The following is a 27,019-nucleotide window of genomic DNA, read 5'->3' as shown; positions in this document are numbered from 1 at the left end:
GCTAGGTTGAGCTACAATATTGCAATATCATCAAACGCAAACACGGCGCCTGCCTACCGATCACATTATATATTAGTTTAAAAGCACCCGCAGAAGTGCTTGCGCGCACTTGGCCTCTTTTTGTGCGTTAATTATGCTATTTTTGTCCATTCTCTCGGCGTACTGTGTTTATTTTAACGTACGTACACACGCGAGAATTAATTAGAGAGAGAAAAAAGTGGGCGCGTGCAATAAAAAAAACGAGAGAATGCCCGAGGGAGGAGAAAAGCGACCAAGAGTGCGGAAACGTTAATAATTAATTGGCAGAGTGTCGAAACGTTTTGATCGAGCATTTTTTGGCCGGTAAAAGCAAAAGTCTCTCTTTCTCTCGATTCGCCATTTCGCCCAATTAAAATGAAAATCGTCGCCGTGCGAAATTTCGAGTCGCGAAAAAAGTAAATGCCGCTGCTGCCGGCACTTGAGTTGTATGTGCTCTAAAATATACCACTCCAATCTGGCGGCGCGTGTTGAACGCTCTCGGCTTTTCAGCGCCAGACGATTCTTTTATTCTTTCCTCTCGCTTCGCGAAATCAAACGAACGCATTCCTTTGCATGAACCAACGCTCGGCGCCACCCACGCGAAACATTCTGTGAAAAACATTTTTGTGCGCGAGAAATACTAGCGCACTTGGAAGGGGGTTGAAGTACTACATGCTATATTACCCGGTACACAGACACTGCCTGTGAGTGTTAACAAGAGACAAGGATGCTTCAGAATGCATTCAGCTTCGCTGCTCTACCGTATCATTGATTCGCTTGTTTACCCTTCCATTCCACACATTTCAACCCATTAAAAGTTTCCAGCAGAAAATAAGTTTTTTGGTTATAAATGTTTTCAATACATATTGACATATTTCTAGGGCCTACTAAAGTTTATTTTAATCATATAGTGGCGATGAAGTCAATCATCGTAGATATATTAACGTTTTCTCGGAATAAATATTGATTATAAAAATATGTTGTTAATTATATAATATTATGTTTTATAAATAATAAGAAATTTTATTAAAAAGAGTTTTTAATTATATCATATTAAAAAAAAAAATTAATAATAAAACGGGCTTAGTTATTGATTTTTTTTTATTAATTTTTTTATTTGAAACGCAAAGGCTATAGTACGTTTGTTTTCTATATAAAAAACTTAACAAAGTCAACTCCCATGATCATCTTCATTCATTTACTTGAAGAATATTTGTAATCATTTACAAATATTTTATTAACTTAACCACTAAACGGAGTAAATAACTTGATACTTTTGATTAATGTATTCCATTTTAGGTTTTTTACTCTAAACAAGCTAAAAAGATTAAATTTTAATTTCCCGAACTAATGCCAATGTTTTAACTGAAAAGCTACTTAACGATGTATAATATCACCTAAAAATTATTGTATTCAAACCAAGCATCTGAGGTAGGGAGAAGAGAAGGTTTTACGCGGCGGCGGCAATAAATTGTTTTGTGGGAAATTTCGCTTTTATTGCGCCAAAACCAAAGAGCACGGGTGGGTCTCCCTCTTCCTTTCTCTCTCTCCCGCTACAGCTTTTCCATGCATGGGATGCACACGGACGATATATATATAAGCACACATGCAATATTCCCAGTTGGTGATCATAAATTTAAAATTGTACACACAACAATGCGAAGCAAGTTTTATAAACCCCATCCGGGGGCAAATAAACATTAGTCATCTCGTGCGCCGGGCGAGGCCTCGACACACGTCTTTTTTAATGCCGGGCCAGGAAGGCGGATATTAATGCGCGAGAGCAGCGAAACGGCAAACAAACGGCTGCGAATGAGTGATTAACCAAATAGCGCGCTTTTAATATGGACTCGGCTGCTTGCTCTCTTCGGCGCTGCTGGTATTTAGGTGTTTACATTTGAAAACGGCGATTTTTTCCATTTGGGAAAAGAGGCACGTTTTCGTGTATACGTGAGGCTTGCGGAGCGTTTTTTTTTCAGCGTGAAAATGCGAGAGCAGTTAACGGAGGCGTGCGAACGGTTTGTCGTTTTTAAAAAAATTAATGGCGACCGGCAACGTGAAGAAATGGAACGGAAATACCTGTTTTCAGGCAAAATATTAGCGCGTGAGACAGCGAGGTAGCGAAACAATAAAAAGGAAGTGCTCTTCGTGAGCGTGGATGCGAGAGTGGGCGTTTTTGTTTGATTTAGAACGACGCAACTCCCGGTTGTTTAAAAAAAATGCTCCGACAAAAATGGAAAGCAGCCCAACGCATCTGGCACGCGCGATCTGGAAAAGCCACAGGAACTGCTGAGGATTATCCGAATCATCTTTTTATTGCCTACTTTTTCAATCCAGAAATCTTTAGCCATAGCTCACTAGTTTGTCATTGAATTTGAGAGAGTTGGAATTAAAAATAATTTCGCCATTTTGTTTGTTCCGGAATCAAAAACATTTGGCAAGGTTAATTTTTGAATATTTTTTTTTACTTTTTACAACTTTTTAATTTTTATATAAAATTCTCGTCTATTATCAATTCTGTCAACAATATCTCTTTGAGTATTTTATTCTAGGTAATATTGCTCAGATATGTTTAGAGTGGGTCATAAAACAGTTTTCCTTATTTTTTTTTGGTATATGAATCTTATTTCAATAAAACACTTATTATTCATTATCATTGTTACTGATAATTGTAATTTTTTTATTTCAAAATGTAATTTTAATTGGAAGAAACAACCTGGAACCGTGATACTGCAGATAAATTTGATTAGTTTTCAAATTAAAATTTTTTTATTGATCGAGAAGAATAAGTAAAAATAATTATAACATTTTCGTTGATCTCAAGAATTTAATAATTTCCATTAAGATAAATGCAAATTGATGCAATTGATCTCAAATTTAAAGCTATAATAAAAGTAAGAGGCTTTATTAATGGTTTTAATATTGGTTGAATCAATCAATCAATAATATTGGCTTGTTAAATTTACAAACTGACGCTTTTTCATTGAATTTGACATGCTTTTGGTTATCAAAGTCATAACTCTAGTCGTTTCCGACACCTCTCCTAAACACAAAGTGTCGCTCGATTTAACACTTGCTTGCATGTTGCAGGTGTGCTAATTTCCAAGCCTCGGGCCTCCTTACACGTATATATTTCATAGCGGCGCGGGCACACAATCTTTCATTGTTTGAAAACACACACACTGCAAAAAGTCATGTGCAGCTCGGAAGGCGCGGCGGCTGACAAGATGACGTTTTTAATATCGTTTCGGGCCAATCTGTCTTCCGGTTGACAGCATTATGTGGAGTTGCAGATACAAATTACTTTTGCAGCATTATTACGTTTCAGCGAAAACTGGCGCCAATATGAAAAGCTGCACCAGATGATAATTCATATCTGAAGTTGAGCCTCGTCCGCGCGTTTCTCTCTCGCACGCGATTTCGCGGCGTTTAATTTCGCTGCAGGGCGCGAAATAATAAGTCTGGAAATTTCGCACACGTGGCGAACGGATTATTTTCGCGCCCAATTATTATTTCGACTTGTTTCTCGCGCTGCCGAAATAATGAATTCGACTGCTCTCTCGCCAACGGCACGATTGTCCTACTCCCCTGCGCTATATCCGTGCTAATGAGCAACGCACTATAGACGGAGGGAGGCAAGCTTGGAAGTCTCGCACATTAGCTTTAACGGCGGCAACCATCCAGGGCCGAGTTGGCTCGCCAATAACACTAACGCTAAACGGCGTAGGATGCGGTGGCTGAATGTTGATTTTTGGGCGCACCGAAAAACTGCTGCAGACGCTGCTCTCTTTTGGGACTTTATGTTCTGGAAAATTAGCGGCGGCGATGGGCATTAGAAGTCAATTAACTGCGTGGAATGAATACTTGTGCTATACGCATAAAAATGGGACCACCTTTATGTTTGCAAATGTTGGTTCAGCTTTCACTTATTTCTAGCCTGGAATAAACATTTAATAAAGGCCTCATTAAGAAAGTTAAAATTTGCAATCAAATTTTCCAATATTTAGATTTTTTTTAAATTATAATTTTTCTTAGTATCATTTATTTATCAAGCAGTTATCGAGTTATAAAAATATATTTGATATTTCAATTCACCTCAATTCTAATATCAACTGAACCACTTTTCAAAAGTTATTGTTTTTCTTACTCTCAGAAGTTTTACCATTATTAAAAAGGATCATTTGAGTGCCACTTTCTGGCTGGAAGAAAATTCGGAGGTCACTGGAACCCGGGAATTGATTCAGAATTCCAAACAATTTTCATCTCATTGAAAAAAATGTAACAAGTAGTCTAAATTTCAAGTAAATTTTTCTAGATTAAATTTCGAGAACAAATATCGCAATGAAAAGTTGAAACGGAGATTAAATTTTCTGCGAGATTTTCTACAAAATTGTCATATTTTGTGCAATTTATTAAATTTTATCTTCTGTTCACGTTTTCAAAAAAAAAAAAAAAAACAAACAAATAGGGCCATTTTTTGCTGTTAATTTTAGTTTGATTAAATTTTCAACATATATGCAAAAATGTGAGTCTCCATTTGTCAAACGTGCCCTCTACATTTAAATTACATATTTATTTCTATTAGCAATTCTTGAATTGGCTTCCATATTATACAATATTATGTAACTTTACCAAAGTTTCTTGTATAATCAGCACCGAAATATGAAATCTGGTGGCTATCGTGCCACAAGGCCATTCTCACGCTCTCGCAACACACTTTTGTTTTCAGAAATTTCCACGAGCTGCTGTATATTCTCGTCTTCTTTTTCAAATCCATTTAAATTCGTGTAGCACGTAGGCGCAGCTCTCATGCTGGGCTTGCTTCGGATAAGGTAAACATTTCTATATGCATAAGTAATTCCGGCGGCGGCAGAATGAGAAAGCCAATATCATAAATATTATTGGCCGACGGCAAATGGTATTCACGCTACCTTATCAGCGATCGCGCGGGCAATACTCCCCCAGCTTGATTATTCGGCCTGCTGGTGAAATATTGCATAGAGCAGGTACATTAGTATCGCGAGGGCCAGTATGAGTCTTCTCGTTGGTTTTATTAAATCTTAGGGGCAAAAATTTAAGTACCTTGCTTTGAATAATAATATAAATTTATCATATTTTTATACAATTTGGAAAATGATTTTAAACTATAAAAATTTAGGATGTGAACTTTTTTTAAATTAATAAACAAATAAATTTTTTAGTACAAAACTTTATTTCTACAACTCAAACTAATATTAAGTAGTTTACCATAGTATGCTATTTATTGACATTGTATAATTATTTTTTCAAATAGAAACGTTTTCCTGTATTTCATGGAGATCATCTTTAAGTATTCATTTGATAAATAAATTAAATTAATATATTCTGGTTTTCTGCTTAATATAGAATTATGATAAATGATGGCTGAACTTTCGTTATATAGAAAAATTTCTGCAAACCAGCCCATTTTAAAATTGAAATAATTTTTTAGAATTACAAAGAAAAAAAATTTAGACTTCTAATTTTCAAAGATTTGTTTTCAATAATTTAGTGACAATAAATTTAATAAACAGACCCTTAAATAAAACTTTCACTTCCCAATTTAGGCCGACAACCCATTCTTCCCGTTTGAAAGTTTTAGCTGAACAAAAATTTTAATTTCCACCACAAACCCTTTTATTTCTTCGCTCTTTGGTCCCACAGAGGATTATCTTTTAAAGTATTTTCAAAAAACGAATAAAAAGCCGCAGCACACGCTGCTTGTAAACAAAACATCATAATCAAATTTTGATTGGAAATTTTCCAATCCCCTTTTCTGTTTCATCCCCGGCGCGGTGTAAATGAATACATTCCACAAAGGGTGAAAAAATTCCATTTAATTTTCCGCCACCAACAGCTTGTTGTTGGACGGGCTGTCCGTCCGACACACACATACACACAGCGGCGCAAAAAGCAGATTAACAAGCGCCAAGCCCCCTTGAAAACAAAGCCGCCCGCTCTGTCGGCGGAATCATTATTTTATTTTTAATTACGCCAGGTTTTTCCCACCACCGGCAGCATAAATAATTAAGCGCGACGCCCACACAATAAAAAAACCCGCCGCTAATCCATCGATGAAAAAAATTACCTATTAAAAGCGTACAAAAGTGGAAAATCTCGTCGCGCGCTTTGTTGTTAAAATCCAGACCTGATTGCGTCCGAATAATTTGGAAAAAAGTGCACCGTGGCTAATGTCTTCATCCAGTAATGAGAGTGGGCGGCCCGGCTATTAATTACCCGGGCCGAGTAAAAAAGGATTATTCATGGAGGCCCCTTGCTTTGGCGATGTAATCATGTAATGGCCGGTCGACTGGCTGCATGCACGGCTTTCTGTTTTTGGGGATGGCCTGTGCGCGGTCCGTGTTGGATATAACACCGTGTATTAGCTGCCACACACACGCGGCCTTTAATGTAAACACAATTACATGCATGCGATTTTAATCAAAGCTGACCCAGCCGCGCGCACGCTGGTGTTTTAAATTATAATTACGCAAATGATGCCTCGGATTGCGGCCGCGCATTAACTGATTGTTGTCTCGGCCCGCCAGTTATTATTTGCCGGTCGAGCCCCCACAAGGGAGCAGAGAAGTTTTATCTCTCGTGTCCCACTGGATGATCGGTCCTAATTATCTTTTCTAATTGGCGCAACACCATTTTAATTGATTCACTCTAACTAAGTAGCTTTTCTGTGAAACGAATCATTTGCTTTTATCTGCTGCAATCGCGGATAATTTGCTTCAAATGTTTAAAGTCGCCGTCGCAAGAGAAAAAATTGTTAATTTTAGCTTTAAACTTAATAACCATTATTGATTATATTCCAAATAAATTATAAATCAACAGGTTATAAAAATTTCCTCAAAAATCGCTTTGTTAATCCTCTTTTTTATTAAAAAGGTATTAAGGCAATTATTCAGTTCAAAGCTTATAGCAATTTTATAACAAAATAACCTTTGTAATTTGAAATTTAATTTTGCCTATAAATTCACAAATTTGCACAAATTTCTTTTCATTTCCTCCAAATTACTGCTGAAGGCCATTCATTCCAACGATATTATTGCGACTTACCAATTAAAATTTTAATACCTTTTAATGGGGAATCAGATACAAGGAAACACTTCAAATGGGATTGTTTTATAATAATAATAATCAGATTGAATTTGTTTTACCTTTTACCTCTGCCTTTTCTTATGAACTTTTATTTGTGTTTCAGTGAGCACAGTCCGGATAGAAGCCGTCTTGGGCAGAAACGCGGAGATGCCGTGCAACATCGACCCTGTGACGAGAGATGACCGGGTGTACATGGTTCTCTGGTTCAAAGAGGCAGCCGGAAAGCCGCTTTACAGGTAGGAATTTAGATAATTCCTAATAAAACTTGGTGCAGATCAATAAAATCCCTGGGCCGCTCGCCAGATGAAATTTCTATTTAAAGAAAATCGTCGCTTGCTCCTGCGCCGTCAGGCTTGGAATTAGGTTTAAGGAATGCTCAGAGACTGTCGCCTTGCTCCATTTTTATCAGACAAAAAGCGCACAGACAGCGCGGCTGCGTTTAAGCCCGTCGTGTTGTATTTTCCTTTTTTCGGCACGCCGCAGTCGCTCCTTTTTTTCTTTTCCTTCGCCTCTGCTCCGCTTTCATTTCATTCCGCCGTGAGTTGTATTAAAGCAATTTTCCTCTCTTTGCAAACTGTGGCGACGACGAGTATTTTGCCCGCCCGTTGAATCCGATAGTAATCCGTTGTGTGGGAAAATATCATCCGCTCGCTGAGGTGAAGAAAGACTGAAAGCCCTCTCTGACTAGATATATTCGCGCATTTTGTCCCCGGGGAATCGGTCTCTGGAAAAGCAGTTTTGAAAACAAACAAAAGCGAAAAAAAAACGCGCTTCCCAGAAGTACAGAAGGGTCGAGCGCATTTTTCGCATAAAAGAAATATCCAGAGTGGAAATCAATGGCCTAATTATTTATTTATGCACCGCTGAAAGCCCTATAATTTTACGCCCAAATCCCATGGTGGCTCTCAAGGGCATTATTTTTGTATGACCTCAGAAAAAGAGCAGCGCTCAGAAAAGCAGAATAGGCACATTGTGTGTTTTCCGTGAAAAACGTGCATGTTGTTGACAATAAGCACCCTGCGGCCAGTTCGGAAAAATCTAATCAAAAGCGCTCAAACGAACAATTTTTTTCATGCCATTTTTAAACCAAACTTTTTTTTAAAGTTATAATTTTTTACTCCTTTTTCGTTCATTTTCCGACATTGGAGAGAAACCCATCTGAAGTGCAAATTTTTCATTGGAAAAATTAAAAATATTTTGCCAAGATTATGATATTTAAAAATAAAAATAAAATCTTTAACTTATGGGCTTCTTAAATTATTTCATTCTTTTAAACAACAAAACATTTTCTTTGTGGTTTACTTTCAAATTAAGACAAAATTAAAATAAAATTGAAAATTATAAAAGACAGAAATTACTTAAATTGAATCTATAAAGAACATAAAAATTTCATATCTTTTCAGAAGAAAAACAGTTGGTAGGAATAGTTATCAGCTTAAAGTTTGATTGTTGAAAGTTATATTTGTTTTTTGATAACGGGAATTTATTGCAGATCGCTTCTTGTCAATAACTTGTACTTGCTTCATCGGCGCAGCGAAAAAAGCTGCAATAACAAACACGAAACGAGGTCTGCCGAGTGAAAAGCTGCGCGCTGCACCGGCGAAAAAGCAGCCCGAGCGAAACCAATTTTCTTCACCAATATTCACGTGGAACGAAATTACGGCTGAGTAAAATTTCACGCCTCGCAGATTTATGTCGTTGTTGTGTGCGAGAGCAAAAGAATTCGCTGCTCGCTCGCTCAGTCGGCGGCGGCGGCTGCAAAATAAAAGCAGCCGTACTTGGCGCAATTACCGTTGAATACGTGGGGCTGAGAAATAACGTCGACGATGGGAAAACTGCTGTCACCAGGGTGGAAATGATTTTTCTCGGAGCGACGGTTTTCTTTGCTCCGACTGCTCCGCGCGCTATTTTCCGCAAGAAATGATTTTGATACCCGGAAATGGAGGGGGATAAAATAGTGGAGGAGGACGAGTAGATTTATAATAGAGCCGGGTTGAGATTTACTTTCTGTGCGACCAATAACTGCTGTCTCTTTCCTTTGTGTCACCGAGAATGGAATTTCGAACTTGATTTTTCTCAGAGATTGGCCGAAATAATGAGATCACGCAGGATTTTGCCCCCGAAGAAGAAGCAGCAGACCCTAACGCTTCTATATGGCTTTCTTGGCGGCCGGGAATAACCGAGCTTGCCGTCTTTACAGAAATAACTTTGCTTTCCTCAACCTTCCTTGAGCGGATTCTTTAGATTTCTCCACAACGGCATGTGTCTTTTAAAAATGATGGTGCTGTGAGAAAAACGATGAAAATGTCGAAGCCCTCAATTTCTGTTAAAATTCTTGTTCAATTTTATCTTTAACTTTTACAATTAATGTTGTCATTCTGTTAGTACAAAACTTATTTTTGCTAACATCTTGAATTATTAAAAGTGTATAATATTTTGGTAATTTTTATAATATTTATAATTTTTTTATTTATTATTATACTTTTGGGTACAATTATTTCATAATTTAAAAATAGATTTTATTACACACTTTCATTTAATTTTTTTTTTTAATTTTGAGAATAAATTTGAACTCTTCTGAGGCAAGAAGTTCAGACTGATAATTTTTTTAAATTTTTCAGATAAAATTCCTATTTGATTTGATTTCAATGAATTGAAAAAAAAATATAGTGAATTAACTAACTACATAGCAATCTATATGTTGAACTCGAATCAATTGATGAACCAAACTGATGACTTTTTTCAAAACTCATTTGGCAATTTACTTTACCTAATTTCTACGCTAAAAATTAAAAGCCACTTTAACACAAAACCAATTTCGCACCCCAAAGGCCAAAATAATTAGCCGGGCAAATTGCGCCAAAAACGTTTATGCAGGGCTGAGAGGCAAGGGCAAAATTCTGCAGAGAGCGTCGATTGTTCGTGGCTGAAAACAAGGCCACTCATTTTGGTACCAAAAGCCTGCTTTTCTCAAGGCTCTCAATATAACAATGCAACGCTCCAGCATCTCTCTGGCGCGAGCAGTTAAAAACTAATCCACGACGAGGACTCATTCATGATTACGAAATAATGTAGCAGCCGGCATTAATTTCCAGCTCTCGGGTGTAATTTCTGCATTCAGCCGCCGCAAACGCGGTCATACTACAAAAGTTGAGCGAAAATTTATTGTGCGACTCTCCCCTTGCGAAATGCGGCTTGAAAGCCACTCTTTTCTCCGGCGCCAGAGTTAAAACGCGAGAGAAAAAAAACAGGAGAAAAAGCCGGCCAGCCTCAACTCTTGTGTATTTGCATGATGGTGTGAAGAAGAATGGTGCAACTTTTTTAACTTGCATATAAAGTACGTGGCCGCCCCCTCGAGAGAGCGGGCGGGCGCAGCCCCATGGGAACGGCGCGCAATTCTTCTTCTTGTTGCTCGGGCTGCCCAAAGGTAACTTATCAGAGCCCACTACTGCGCCCTGGGGAGAAGCGGCACGTCAGAATTAGCATGGTCAGCAGCCGCACGCGAAACGCCAGCCAGCATCCGTTTCCTACGAAATTCTTTTTATTGCCTCCGCTCTATGATTTTTCGGGCGCGATGCCGTGAAATATAGAAATTTGAATAATGTGGAGGCAAGCGATCGCTATCGGCCGCGTCCTTAGCATTTCCCGGCGGAATTTTTTTCACATTCTGCACTGCGAGATAAATCGACTTCTGTCACGACTGCAGGAGCGGGAATAACAGCACACAACACGGCACGGCTTGGAATTATTTATGGGGTGTGGTGCCACCGGCCGAGCCATTATCAACACCGCGCCAAATTAGCCTAATGCCGATTTTCGACTAGGATTTGTGTGTGCAAATTGCCTGAAAATCCCTTTCGTTTGATTTATCACGCAGGTCTAATGCGATCTGACTTTTAGCTGCGAACGTATTGATAATTTCAAACGTCCATTTCGATATAAATTGAAAATTCTATTTGACCCGTCACGTTATTTCCAGTTGTTAATTTGCTCTGGGCGTCTGTTTTTAATAAAAACAGCTCAAATATATGCGAGCCTTTGAGAAGGCCCATCCGCTGGAAATGTTCAATTTATTCCTGATGTTCTTGTTACACAGGCCGAGCCGCCGTGTGATCCTTTGTAGCATTTCGCTCCTCCACCTCTCCAGTTTCATTCAGATAACAGCCCTATATCGCCCTTTAGCATTTTTGGAGCGGCTTCAAAAATAGACAAGGGCTGCCGGACATAAAGGAAAGGTCAGTCTTGTCATAAAAAGCGGCGAATTCCTCGCCGAAACGCCAGCCAGCGCTGCACTCTCGCACACACCTTGCTATTCATCATATGACCTACAGCATTTTTCGCCGTTTCCTCTTTGCCCGGCCGAATGTAGCCGCTTTTTGGCCGAGCCTCCTTTGTTATTACAAAGCCTCGTATTATGCAAATGAGAGAGACCCTCTCTCAGCACCGTTGAATGGAGTCAGAAGACACCTCGGGATAATTAAAAAAGCGAAATCGCGTGAAGAGAGGGGGGGTGCCGGGCAATACCCATTAGAAATATGATAAGGCAGGGGTGTATCTTCGTGTATGCTTTCGCTTTTTTTCCTCCACTTGCACCTGCTACGATGAAAATAAATAGGTGTCAGTTGGAACACCGCTGCGAGGCTTAGATAACGTCACATGAACGCAAGAAGAGCAAACAGCCCGCGCCGGCGAAGCGGCGGTTCCTATTGCGAATATTTGTGCTTAAGCCGCCGCAGACGTAATTCGCGCGTGTATATATAAATATGTGGCGATGGGGCTGCTCATCAAACTTTATAATTAGTTCTGAAATGATAATCATCTTCAAACAAGAAGCGCACTTTTGAGAATTACATACCAGAGAGAGGGAGGCGGCACGCGCCGAGAAATGATTTTTATCATTACATCCCCCACGCCTCATCGTATTCAAATTTCCTGCGGATTCTGTTGGTGGGTCGCGTGCGAGGAAACATCGAGGCCAGATAATAATTCGGGGCTGCTGCTACTTGTGCTTCCTCTCTCTCTCTCGAAACGCGCGCCACTCAGCACCGCGAGTGTGTGTATGATGAAGTTTCGCCAAGTTAATAAAGAGTTTGCCAACAGCCCGCCCGCCCGCCCGCTGTCAATTTTAAGATGTTTTCATTAGGGCTTGAGACGAGTTAAAAAGTAACACGTGACAGGCGCAAAGTCGACGCTGCGCGCCCGAGCTTAATGTCGCCCTGATTAAATAAAATTGCAAAAATATACGAGCGACGAGCTGCAAACGGCGCTTGCCGAACTTGCCTCATTAGGCATGTGCGTATTTTTTCTTCTTTTTATTAACCTCTCTCCGCAAAAGTTTTCGCCTTTGAAGAAGAAAAGAAGAAAGAAAGTGCCGCCCTTTGCGAGGATTTTGCAAGATTTAATTAATTACCTGGACTTTGCAAAAGATAATGAGCGTTGGACGAAAGTAATTAAAAATTTTGAAGATTCCAAACATGAAAGGCTGCTGCATTTTGTATATTGAGATAACACTCCACGTTAGAAATTTGGCTAACGAAATGCACACTTCAAAGAGAACTTTGATTCCATTGGATCAATAAGCGGAGTAAAATTTTTATGATTTTACAAAATTCTAGTTTCGAGGTGAAATAATACATGCAATGAAGATTTTTTTTACTAATATTCTAAGCAGTTCTTTGGAACAGGAACAATTAAGATTTCAATAATTATATTAATTGAGAAAAAATTGATAAATGAATTATTAAAATAAAAAAATTCAAGATATATTTAATACAAAAAAGTCGTGTGGTGAGGAAACTTTTTTTTTACTTTTTGGAGATTTTATGAATTTCATTAAATTTTTGCATCTTTCTGAAAATGTTTGAAAGAGTCACAAAATCGTTGAATGTTGCTTATTTTTTTATCCATCAATGAAGACAAAGTTTATCTTAAGATAGTAGTATTTTGTAATTAAAATTAAATGTGTTGAACGTCAGAATTTTTTTCCAGACCACAAAACCTGGGCCACCTCAATATTGTAATTTTAACCCTTTCCTGGCATTAAATTGTAAAACTCCACTCGCATGCAATTTTCAGGGCCTTTTTTGCAATTCAAATATAACCCTGGACGTATGTAATTTTTGCTTATGACTTTTATTCAGTCCGCGAGCTACAATAAAAGCCACCCTCTCCTTCACTCTAAACGCCGGCAAATTTTTCATTTTGCCGTATGAATATAACGACCCCGGCCGTAAATCAAGTTGCGATGTCAGAGATTTCTCAAAATTCCAACGGTCCAGGCCTCGGATAACTGTTTAATTTGGCAAAACTAAGTAAGTTCGCCTCTCTGGCTGGAACTGCAGGCAGCCTGAGTTGAAATTTACGAGCAACAAGCTAATTAGCGTAATTAAAAAATATGGCCGCAAATGTGAACGGGTGGCGGCGCCGTCGGCGCTGCTGCTGCTGCTGCTGCGGTCGTTACAAATGAGTGTGTTCGACCCATTGTTGCATTCCGTTTCATTAATAACAAACGGAGGCGTGCAGTGCGGTCGTGCTTTATTGTGGTTTCCATGCGTCAAGTGGCGCTCGCGAAATTAATTGGATTTTTAATTGATGCCAATATTGATTGGCCCGGCAGCAGCGTCACTCTCGAACACCCCCTTTTAGTAGGAAGACGCACCCGACCCAATTATACATGCACGCCCCTCTCCACCCCTTTCCGAGGGTGAAAGCGGGCAAATTCTTGACATGTCTCGGAATTAATTGACTGCGCGACTGCTGCTGGCGCTGAGCAACAATAAAATAACGCGCCTAATGAAGAGTATCTCGTCGCCATCTCATTTTGACACGGAAGAAGAGACGTTTCTCTCCAAAGCAGGGGCTCACGTTGTTGTCTCCTACACAGCAAAGCTTGGGAAATTTCCGCCTTCTGCGTGTGCAAACTGAAAGAAAGTTATTATCCAGACAACGTAAACATCACGCGTCCGCTTAATTTGAGAGATAAATTTGCAGTGTGCATGTTTTTGAGCCTCAACTTGTCCAGACGAGTTTTAACACAAAACATATTTATCTTGTAAAATTCCCTTCCAAGATTTTCTATGATAAATTTTAATGGCAAATATGGTGCTAAAAGAAAAATAATACATAGTTAAAAGCTGTGAAAATTTAATAAAACGGTAACAGTTTGTGTTTTATTTAAAATTTCAGGTCTTCCAAATAAAAGTTATAAAAGTTAATAGCCTTTAATACAAATTTTTACCAAATAGTTTGAAAATTAAATAACGTTAATACTATAACTTTAATTTCTGTTTTATTAATTACATATTAATTGTATTATCGTGTAATAAATGAAATAATAATAATAAACACATGAAGAAACAATTAAAAGATTAATAGATTGCATGAAGTTATTTTATAACTCCAAAAAATAATCAGAGAGCAGCACTTCCAGGGTTACTTTTGCCCCTGCCCTCGACTGTGGAAAGGTGGCCAGAAAGTGTAAGAACTCGAACGTTTTCCTTCGGGAGTTATTTTGATTAGTGCAACACTGGAGCAAATAAGCGGAAGGCGGCGAGGTGGAGATCTTGATTGCCCTGCAGTGCTGCAGATTCCAAATTAGATGAAGTCTCGCGCGCTCTCGAATTTCCTGCCCTCCATCTGCTAGGCAAGTTGTAAAAAACGCGAGCGGCAGTTGTAAAGCTAAAAAATTACACGCATTAAGTGCTTGCTAGAGAGAGTCATTAAATAAGCGGCGCTATTAGAGTGTCAGCATGATCGTTAAGACTTTGTCGTCTCGCGTCTCTCTCCTTTTTTTTTCAATATTTTTTTTTTCCAATCGGCCCTCCTTGCTGCTTGAGAAGAGAGAGAAGAGAGACGCACTCTTCTCTTTTATGATGATGACACCTCCACTTCATTGTTGCCGTGAGAGGGTGCGGAAAACCAAGTTAGGCCCGAATGAAAGAAAATTAGAGCGGAGCATAATGGGCTTAACAGGGAGGCTGCATCTGTGGAGTGCACACGCCCTCTCTGCAAATATGCAAGCAAGCGGCGACAAAAGATTGTGCACGACGCCCCACATCATCCCCCCCGGAGAAGACAACAATGGCCTGTGTGTACAGCAAGCCAGACCAATTTACGACTTTTTCACTACCCTTTTATAAGCGAATGCTGCTTCTCCTGCTGGGGAATCTTGCGCCATAATATTTCCTTGCCCGAGTATGTGACCTGCAGATGGAATCTTTTTTATGGATTTTGTATACCACGGTTGGAATTCCGCGCACATGTGAGTGCACGGGCGATAGTAAAATTTGTTTAACTAAACAAAGGATTTGCCACAAGCGGGCCTTTACTGTGTTGTTGCGATTTTATTCTTTCTTGCTCGTGCTAGATTCAGCAGCACAAATAGACTGTTGAATTACAATAAAAAATGTTTCTGATAGTGTGTCAAATACAAATTTGTTAACATTGAAAAATACTTAATTAGAATGTTATTTAATATTAATATGTAACATTAATTTTGTTTCTTTATTTGTTAATATTTTATTTTTAAATTTATTTACATTAAAAATCCTTTTTTCCATTCTTTTTTGATTCATTTGTCCTATTTTATATACTTTTTTGCTGAATTTAAACTTTTATTGATAGAATGAATTTAAATTTTGATTTTTATATATTTAAATCCGTGGAAAGAATTGAAAAAATCTATTTATTGTTTCGCCAATATTACTTTTGTCTTAATTCTCACTGCCTATTACATTAGCAATATTCTACAGATTTTATTTATTGTGCAATAAAAATTTGGTCTTATAAATTTATTTGAAACAACATTAAACGGCTCTGCTTGTTATGGCTTCTTCTGAAGCCCTAGTTCATATTTTTAAGCATTGTTTCAACTGGACAAGGAACAGTCCAGTTCTTCATTTTAACATAATGAGCACCTCCAATGCAAATTCCTTCAATCTTAATTAAATGTTTTTAAATTATGGTTCCACTCCAATGTTATTCCAATGAAACCTAAAAAAACCATAGAGTTTCATTCTAATTTCATTAAAAAAATATATGGTTTCAATTTTTTTCTCATTCTTCTTTTTAAAAAAGAGCTTATGTCACATTCAACAAACATACTATTCTCATTCTGAGGATGCATAGAAGAGTGCATCTCTAATTTTCATTTCTTTGCCATTCCCCCTACTTGAACCATTTCACCAACCGTGGCGATATAGTCGACGTGTTTGTGCTGCAAAACACGATCCCCCGCTTTGGAGTTTTTTGTTATGACGTTACGAGGCCGACGACAAAAAAAAATTGATACGCGTGTCACATCTCGTCGATACACCCACCCCACCGGCGGCAGCGGCTTGGAGCCGAAATTATGTAAATCCCGTCAAAATTCAATCTCCAATTACACAAATACCTCCTTTCCAGAATCGCTTCGCGCCCCAATCCAATTACCTCCGGAATTCAACTCGATCCCCACCGCTCCGGCGAAACTTCATTTAAATTGAAATTTCAAAAAGCGGCGGCCCCTCCGCACAAAAAGGACTAGTAAATTCCGCGACATTTCTCGCTCTTGCTGCGAGCTAGGGTGGAAAGAAACCACAAAGAAAAACTTGCTTGCACTTCTCCTCAAAGTAATAACATCAAGTTTTAAGTGACACATCAGCCGTCTTGTTTTTAATGACACGCAGCCGTATGAATTTACGAGCGTTGCTTTTTGTGTGATGCGAGCGCAACACTGTTTGCGTATACGCAAAGCATTGAGTCTCTCTGAAGCGGAAACATTGCAAATAATGAGCAGAGAGGATAAATTTATACATATATTTTGCCATCCATCCATCGCTCGATATTGTTTGCCCTGGATGCATTATTCGGCCGCTAATTGGCTCTCACATGATGCCGAACAGGAAGGCCTCGGGCTTATCGCACCAGTTGAATTGCAGCTCTCGCTTGTCGCGTAGATCGGAGAGCACTTTTCCGCACCGGAAGCGCTTTAATGATGCCGGAATCTGTGTGCTGCCGAAAATGGAGATGTGTATATAAATAAATTCGGTGAAAGCGGTTTTGGCAAAAGCTAGAGCCGCAATCGATTCGAGTCTTCTCCGGCCGCACTGCTCTTCTTCTTTAAGCCGCCTCTCGACGCGTGTGTATGTATCAATGGAGTCGGGCAGGATATCAACAGGGAGGATGAAATTTCAATAGCACACTTCCTATTTCCCTCTATACAAACACAATTTTTCCTCTCTCTCTCTCTCTCTCTCTCTCTCTTTCTCTCGCGGGCTCCTCTCTAAAAGTAGATCATCGTTGTGCGTGCACATGGCGCATTCTAATCGAGGCATTTTTGGGGCCTGACGCTTTCTCTTGCTAGGGGGATTTCCTTCCCGGGAAATTGAAATATTATGAAAATTCTTTGCAAATATTTTTTCTGATCAAACGTTGCGAAGTTCTTATGGATCAGTTTGTTATTTTTGAAAGGATAAAAAAGACATTAAAAGAATCAAGTATTTTACCAGTTTTATGCAAAGGAAAAATTTTTCTCTCCATTGTTAAATTAAAAATTTACTCACCATTAGAAAAAAGTTAATGTAATTTCTAATTAAAAATGATGAAAATATAAAAATAATTCTAAAATACTCTATAAAGTTCAGAATTGTATAAATCTACATCATTAAATTTGATAAAAACTAAGGAATACAAATTGTTGTTGCAGAATTCAAGCGAACGTCTCTTTTGTATAAATAGAGGTTTTTAATTACAAAATAAATTTTCGAAACAAAATTTAATAAACTCAGAAACAGATAACAGTTGAAAATAATTCAGCATTTAGTTTCTGTTGAATTTAATACTCACATAAAATTTTTACCGAGATTGATGGTGTCTTTTTTGTCACATTTATAAATTCCGTGGTTTTTATAATGCGGCGGCGCTGCAGAATAATTTATCGTAGGCTTTAGCTGCGGTAGCATTGAAAACAAATCCGCTTTGCCGTTTAGATCGAATTTTCGCCTCCATTACTATTCATCCGAGCATGAATTATACGCCGGCGCGAAAAATAGGTTAGCGATAAATTTTTAAAACCGCAAAAATAGCACCGAAAAATCAGCACACACAATGCAAACCCCAATCAAAAGCGGAAGAGTTATTACGCGCGAGGCGGCGCAATCTCCGAGCAAGCGGGAGCGCCATAAAAATGAGTTATGCAACTCGGCCGACACAAATGCTTAACAATTTGCCTATGCTGCAGCGGCCGTTTATCTCGGCATGCAGCCTTTATTACGTCTTTGGCTGTCGTGTGCGGGGTATTATGTGCTCAAAGAACACGCCGCTTTATCTGCGATCTGAAGGAAGCCTGTGTAACAATGAGAAGCGTTAGTGTATTTAGGCTTGACAAGATATTATAATGCGGCGCGTTGTTAAATATATCTTCGAGCGGCAGGCAGTTTGCCTTGTCTCGATCTGAAATGCGAGACTGATAGGCCCGGCTGCTTGTTGTACGAAACTTACCCACACACACACAGCGGGAGGCCGTAAGCAAGCCTTAGTTGTTGAAGATGATGCCTTTAACCTCTCTTGTAAGTGATGTCGACGTATGGCAGGCAGAAAAGTGAGCCCTTGAGGCACGATAGCGGCCACCATTATGAGGGCTAACGATTCAATACCAACCCTCAATAAAACCAGAAGCAGTCAGTCGAGTGGTGTCCGCCGCCGCCGAATGTCAGCAGAGGCGAAAAATGAATCTCATTGGTCCGTCCGTGATGAGAATCCGGCCTGCGATTTTCCTTTATTTTTCTCGCTTCAATCGCTCCGCTGGCCGGATGGAAAAAAAAAGTTAAGAGCTGATGTGTACGAGAAAGAGCCCCCATTTTCCGACGTTGGGTGACGGAACCGCCGTGAAATTGAATTTGGCGCTCATGAACGCTATTATTTTTCATCCCTCTGCTCCTCCTCTCTGGAAAAATTTTGTTTTTCTTTGTTGAAACTTCCCAACCGAAATTACTTTCCCCCGCAGTGCGCTGTGTTTGCACTGCGCGCCGCGCTCGTAACAATTCTTGAGATATCTTTCAGAACCAATTTCGCCCCACATTCAGCCGCAGCAAATATAAAGCCCTACATAAGAGGATAAAGTGAAGATCAACTTTTCAATATTTGTCCAGCTCGCAGCCGATATTATGTGCGGCGCTGAAATAAAAGAAGCCGCAATTGACTGCGCCGCCGTTTCTTGTCTCCGCCGAGGAAAAAAAGCGTCCGCCCGCAATTATTGTTCTCCTTTGTGGCGACAGCTTTGTGAGTCAATACGGCCGGTCCATCACCATGTCCGTGCGACGCTCAAAGGCACTCCTCTCGATAACACACGACGCGGTGGTAAGCAAATAACAGCAGTTGTATGTATATATGTGCAATTGAGCTCCCCGCGTCGTGTCTCTCCAACCGATGGCTCGGGGTGAATATTCCAGTTGGTTTGTTTCATCACAACTTTTTGCCTTCCGCTGGCCGCAATTCTGTTGACATTTCCTGTTGCATGCCAGCCACTTGGAATGCCGCGCACCAAGTCCGATATTAAGTTTTCCTTCGTACCTCGATATTAACTTTCCACTTTTATTTGCATAAACGTAGAGAACTTTAGAGAACAGCTCTCTTTATGAAAATTTCTCTGCGTGAGTTTTCAATATCAATATAAAGGTGCGTTCTATTATGGATGAAATTTGCCGGCATCCGTTTTGCGTAATAATAAAATATCGATTGAAAAGGAATTTAATTAACACCGTGGGTGGGTGCGTGTTTCCTCTGCCACACGTGTAAATAAGAACAAATGAGCAACATGCTCTCCGCCAAAGGCAGCGTGGCGAGGGCGGATCCGCTCAGGCAGAGGAAGGTCGTCGTCTGTCGTCTGTGGCTCGAGGCTTGAGGCGTATTAAAGAAGAAAAGTCCCCCGTCTTACACGTCGTGGTATATAAAGGCTTATGTGACGGAACACACACGCCGTGAATTACAACTGAAAGCAGCATGTTGGATGCTCACTCGCCTCTCTTTGAAAGAAGAGGGAAATGCTGCTGTGTCGGCCGGGCGCCCTGCTTTTGCTGATCAGCGACGGCTCTCGCCTGGCTAAAAATGCGGAGACCCGGCCATGCGCGATTTTTTCCTCCTCTTCAAAAGCAGAGCAACCGCATGAGACATTCCTTACAAAGCTTGCTTGAAAAGAAAAACTTTTAGTCTGATATATTGTAAAAAAAGTACTTAAAATGATTATAAATATAATTAAAATGCGTATATTTTAACACGGTCTACAAATAAATTAATATTTTTTAATTAAAAAGCTACAAATTTAGTCCTTCTGAGCTATGCAAAATTTAAAAAATTTGTGTCGAAGCACCTTTTGAAAACCTAGCTATTATTATAAATGGGAAAAAAATGCAAATAAGTCTTCATTACTGCGGCAAATGAAGAATTTTTTTATTGTTGACGATTTAGAAAAATTCTTGCCAGAGTGGGTATAGAAAATTCCATTTCTTCACACACAAAAAAAAAGTTTTTTCCAATAATTGAATGTAAACATAATTTTTCTCTTGAATTTTTTGCTAACTCTATGTATTTGAATATTCAACTCATTCAACAGATGTATTTGCGCAGAGAATGATATGATAACTTTCTTTTCAACTAAATAATGTGATTTTAACAATGGCGACAAATAAACGACAACAATGAAAAATTGAGTCTGAAGTCAGGACAAATCCATAACATTCAATAGAGAAATAATTTTAATTGAGAATAATTTCGTTTAACTGTCAAAATATTCAATGTTGTATAAAAATTGTATGCATTAGTTTGCAAATTTCTTGAAAATTTTATTTATTTATTTTTTATTAAACTGGAAAAACAGTCCTCACAAATGCAGATAAATCATTATTATAATAATAAAAATAATTAACAGAAAATTAAGAATTTATAAACTTAATTTAAAGCCGTGTACCAAATCAGCTGGAAAAAGAATTTTGAACCTGCAGAGTGAGATCATTATTTTTTCCTTAAAATAACGAACTAAATTTAAAGTCAATTTATTCAGAAGACTTGCCTTTTCTACGTTAACCTTTATTTTCTCCCACGTACTGACCTCTTCCCTCTTGGAAATTTTCGGCAGCGTGGGCTGGCTGGCTACCTGCGGCATTATCCAAGCGTGAAATGCGGCCCAATTACTGGACGCCAGAGTACACACGCGAGAGCCGCACTGCCGTGAGAGAGCACGTGTGTTTTTCTTTCGCGCCGCGCGCCGCCAAACTCCACATTCACCAAATTATAACAGTTGGTGAGCGCGCCGTGTGCAAATTATAATTTTATTTAGATCCGCGCCACCGACGGTATTAAAAGCACGTGAGCGTGTGTACACAGTTACGAGCCCGCTCAAAATCACACACCTCGGCTCAACTTTATTTGAAGAACAAAAGCTCTAGTGGGCCACCCAATTAACCGTCTTGCGCATTCAAACTCGTAATTACGTATGGGGTTTGGCGAGGAAGTAAATTATGTGTGAGCTGTGGAACGGCGAAATGAAATTTATTCAAACACTGCAATGCTGCTTGCAATCGATTTCCCTTCGCCCTATTCATTAAGGAATCTCCATTTTATTCAGCGGGGCTTTGCTGCGCCCAGTTGCACTCGGTGTTCCACTATGTAATGTTGTATTTGCTGACGGGTTTTCGATTTTAATCAAAACAAACCTGTGCTTAACAGGACAACAGAACCTCGACAAAACAATTTATTTTCATTTCAATATTTACATTGAAACTAATGATGTTAACAAAACATTGAGGAATTAACAAAATGCTCATAAATAATAATGAATCCCGTCGCTCTAATGTTTGCATAAGAACATGCAAAACGCTTACAAAGGGGAATTAATTGGAATTGCAAAATTCATTTTATCAGTTGATTTTGTGGTGTTGTAGATATTATAGATAATAAAGCTCATTAACTGATTTTTCCATTAACTATTTGTTTAAAAAGTCTATTGAAAATTGTATGACAGCAAAATGTAAGTCAAAATTTAAATAACTAGTTTTTTAATTTACTTTTAAACACATTTAAAATTAATCAAATTAGATTATTAAAATTGTAATAATTACATTTTTTTAATTGATGCATTATATTTAATGTTTGTAATTAAATTGATATAAATAACCAGAATTCAAGCCCATATTTTTTCTGGCTCATATAATTAAAAACTGAAATTGAAGTGTTGCTTACAAAACAAATTAATAAATTGGTAATAATCAAGAATTGATACTTTATTTTTTGTGCGTGAAAATCATTACAATAATCCCAATTTATATTTTAATATTGTATAAAAATGAAAGGTAAATATAATCCTTCACCCTGGTGGTGCAAGCAGAGTCATGAAATTTTTTACCCTTACTCAGCACAGTGGCATTTTGAATGCAGAGTTACAGCGGAACCATCATTACTATTTCACGCGGAGGTCTCTCTAGCCGGCCGGGGCTCGTTTGGTTCGCAGTCGGTCAGTGGCCGGTGCATCCAATGGAATGTTTATTGCAACTAAATTAAAACCACACGCCATTGGAATATGATACGAGAGAAGCCGCATTCGTTCACCACGTAATTATTTGGAACGCGTTTATGAAAATCGACGTGGCGCACTCGAGAGGTTTGCATTATTTTTGGCTGGCGCGTATAACAAGAGTACATAAGCGCCTGTTGCTATCCGCCATTGTCGGTTGCCACGACGTACATATAATGATGGTAATGTTCACGGTTATTTATACATGCAAGCGGCACCTACTAATATCACTCCATTGTTCCTAACACTAGACACGCTGCTTTTATGACTCACTCGGCTGCGCTGCACATTAGCAATTCTTCTTTATTGTGTTATCATCTCAAGTGGCTGAGCCCGGCCTGCGAATCGTTAACGCGACCGTTATTCGCCGTCTAATCGGTATACGTCTCGCTCTAAAATTTTATGTCGCCCCACTAAAGATGCCACACGCGCGGGCATTGTGCGCCCTTCCGCAGGTGAATACTCTGCCAAGATGTTTGTGCGCACTAAAGTTTGGATGACCGTCTCGCAAAATGCCCGAAAAGAGAGGCCCCAGCCGAGTAATGGGCACACATGGCGAATAAATATAATAACGGCTGCTGGGTTTCATTCATCAAAAAGCAGCGGCCTTCTCAGAATTGCGGAGACATAAAAAGTTGCGGCGAAGGTCTTTCTGCTCTCCGGGTATATCTTTTTACGTGCGCGCATGCAGAGAGGAACAAATATCGGTTTTCATGCTTCGCTTAAGCTCGCATTTTCATGGAATGATAAACATCCTTGCAAACGGTCTGGTCATTCATATTCAAAATAATTGCACATTTTTTAGCTGCTTATAACATTTGCTGTTTTATCATAATTTTTAAGCAAAAGATAAGCAAACGAGTTTTTGTACAAGAAATTCAACCAACACGCATAAGTTATGAAAATTTGAAAGTTGACAAGACTTTGTTACCCGCTAAAAGAATCGATGATAAAGATCAATTTTCTTTCCAATTTATATTTTTTTTCAACTGAATGTTTGATCCACTGAATCTGTCAACGTACAGAAATTTGACACTCAAATCCAATACACTGGCAAATAAATCGGCTCCGTGTCAGTATTGTCCTTATTTAAATGGGTTTCGAGATTAGAGTATGTAGATAAAAAAAAAATATCGTAATGTTTATTACCCTGTGATTGCATCTGTAAACTTTAATTATTTGTTTATAAGTTTTAATAAAACTAAATTTTATTGATTTTTATCAAACAGTTTATTTATTAAATTTTTCTTAAATTTGTCTCATAGATTTATTTAAAATAGTTATTTTAAACATATTTAATACGTATTAAAATTTAGTTTGTAATCATTAACTTTTTAAGTACCCTATATTTATTATATCCATCATAAACAACAGTTTTTAGTTTAATGGTTTATTTTATATTTTAGAACTTGCCTATTCCTTGAAGAAAAATGTTTACCTTTTGTTGAAAACTCAATCTTTACCTTTTAGGTGCATTTTTTCAGTAGCCTGTTATTTTAAATGTATTCAACGATTGAATATTGAATGTTAGGTTGGGAAAATTTAAAAAACCAGTCTTTAACTTTAAATGTATAAAATCATAAAAAAAAACGTAAGGATTTATGTTAAAATTAGCAGAGAGTTTTAATTAAATTAAAATAACCGTATTTCTGATGTCGTACTTCAAAGAGGGTTTAACGACGGCGGCGATCGGAACAACCTTTGCCCGCTGATATAACTCAATTTCAATGCCCAGCAGCCGAGCAAGTGTAAACAAGTGGGACGGGCTGGTGCCTCAATTAAAGTGATGTAAGTGGAGAACACGTGCGGCCCGACGGTGCCTCCTCGAAGGATGATTAAGTTGGCGAACGCGCGTCGTCTTAATGTGCTGCTGCATTATGTAGGCAGCATGTATCGCTTGCAAACAAGCGCGTGTATCTCGGCAGTGCAGAGAGCGAAGAAGAAGTCTTTGCAAGTGCACAGCTGTGACTTATGAGCGCCGGCGAGGTTGACGACGTAGCTTCATCTTCGTAAGGGCGGAGAAAAGACGCACATAAGTCACGCCGAGAAAGGAAACGGCAGTTTGTCGTCCCGTGTAACAAGCTAGGCCTGCTTTTACGCAAACTACACAGCAGGATTAAAGCCGGGCCGAGTAATTTTTTGAGCCGTCGACGCCCCACAACACACGGAAATTGCCTAATAAATCTAATAAATTTTTCACTCGGCCCAGGTAATTTATGGCCCCGGCCGTATTACGCGCCTTTTACGCACACATGATAATAATTTGATTGTGATGTGAAAAGTGAGCGTAATTTGTCAGCGGACCGACTGCCATTTAATACGACGGCCGAAAATTGCAGCAATTTCCCAAAGTCGCGCGCCCGAATTTAATTTCGCAGCACACACGTGCCGCCACCGTTTTGCACGCTTTTTAAAATAAACACCGTAGACGAGAAAATGCTTTCTGAATTATGTAACCGACGCACACGAGTCTCGCACACACACACAAACTAATTCGCAGGATTAAAATTTGCTTTTTGCCGGCGAAGAACTAACGCAAAAAACACGCCCTTTCGCAGCAATCGGATTAAATCCGTCTACTCCGAGACTTGCTCAGCAGAACGCGCATTGTAAAACAAACCACTGGATTGTGAAAATTCTTGTGCTCTGCTTGCTTGCAAAAATGGTTAAATTTGAATGGAAATGTTACGAAAAAAAAATATTTTAATTAGTGTTAAAAATGCCTCTGCTCTAAATTTCCACCCGACATACTTACGCAGCTGCCGTTTTAATTCTACCAGCAATAACTACTGTGCCACTTTTTGCATTCAATATTTTCACCTCTCCCATCTCCATTCATTTGCAGAGCAGAGTAAGTATTTGCGTTGGATGTATGTTATTATGCATTCATGCTATTTTCATATCACTTGGGTGCACTGTTTGTGAGCTTGTTGGCTTATCAACTGTCGTTCTTCAGAACCACCTTTTACTAGGCAAACTGGATTAAATAGGAACATTTCATTAAAATAAAAACTTAACACGTGTTTTATAAAGATTAAAAATAATTGCACTCCGTTTTTATATTAATCCTGGGAAGCATGTTTTTAATTGCATTAAAAGATGAAAAATTATATAATATTCAACTAGACCTTTCATTCTTTTAAGAAGGATAGATTTAGCTTTTAATGTGAATTACGTGATAAGTGAGTACGATTTTTTTTTTAAATTATTCATTAAATCATAAATAAGTTTTTAAATCTGATAGAATCTGGGTCTATGCTCTTCTAGCACTAAATTTAAAATTTTCAAAATTGTAGGAAAAAGTATCTCAATTTCAATTTCTTAGTCAGTACCATATTAACTATTGTTCAGAAAAGAAGCTAAGCCTGCTAGAAGCGGCAACAATTAAGGTGAAGTGAATGTTATGTAAGTAGGAATAGTAAGCGAGTGGATATTTATTTGAATATTTTTGTTTTTGTTCTTTTTAGGGTTATGTATTTTTTGCACGCCTGCGCCGTTTAATCAAATAAAACACATTTCAATTTCTTGGTTTTGTGTCAGGGAAATGATTAATAATTAAAATTCGGCTGCATTCAATAAGAAAGTGTTTAGAATTTTAAACGTGAATATTGTTCAAAGCACTTTTTAAGAGGCAACAGGAATGGCCTGAACGGCCAGTGTGGTGACACACTTGTTCATCATACCATATTTTCCCCGTTTCGCTACAACATTTTATTGTACTAAATACATGAAATATAAAAGCTCGTGCTAACGCATATGAGTTTCCAGCTACAGGTCAGTTTCACTGCGCAGCGATAAACCTGTAACACAAATCAGTCGTGCTGGCGATCGTTTTTCAATAAGCAGATAACGCGAACGCTCAGCAAAAAAAAAACCGCCTTCCCACTCTATTTCTCTTTGACAAAAAAGCTAAAAAAAAAAGCCGACACGTTAGCTGAAAAGCGACTGTCCCGATATAATCTGTAATCAATGAAATATTTGATTGGCAAATGTGTCAAACAAGTTTAAATAGTGACGTGCATTGGGTTTTGCGGGCGGATATGAATTTATAAATTTACAAGCTGATTTTGATAAAACGCGGTGGAGTGGAATGTGGTGCAGAAATAATTGCTTCCATATAATTGAACGCTCTAATGCAGAATTTTTGCCACGTGATTAGTGAGATGTGTTCAATAACGCTGACTGAGTTCAGTTTTCAAATCAGACATAACTCATATTATATTATTTTATAATTAATTGCAGGTTGCAGAGGTGAAATAAATTCAGTGTTAATTTAAAGTGCAAACCTGCCCATATGATTGCATGTACTGCTGATGCTGCTGATTGAAATAT

The 27,019-nt window shown here is 38.6% G+C and overlaps 1 protein-coding gene across 11 annotated transcripts in view; it reads left to right on the top strand.

Annotated features, from left to right (window-relative positions):
* Positions 1-27,019, top strand: part of LOC132195489 (hemicentin-2-like) — a 132,231-nt gene that overhangs the window by 78,944 nt on the left and 26,268 nt on the right. For all 11 annotated transcript variants that reach the window (XM_059617551.1, XM_059617528.1, XM_059617534.1 and 8 more), the window contains exon 4: positions 7,247-7,379. In XM_059617551.1, the coding sequence (XP_059473534.1) occupies positions 7,247-7,379 (133 nt within the window). The remainder of the gene's footprint in view (positions 1-7,246; positions 7,380-27,019) is intronic.

Source organism: Neocloeon triangulifer, unplaced genomic scaffold (genome assembly GCF_031216515.1).
Source record: "Neocloeon triangulifer isolate White Clay Creek 2 clone unplaced genomic scaffold, ASM3121651v1 ptg000001l, whole genome shotgun sequence".
NCBI lineage: Eukaryota > Metazoa > Arthropoda > Insecta > Ephemeroptera > Baetidae > Neocloeon > Neocloeon triangulifer.
This window is presented reverse-complemented; position numbering and strand designations above follow the sequence as displayed.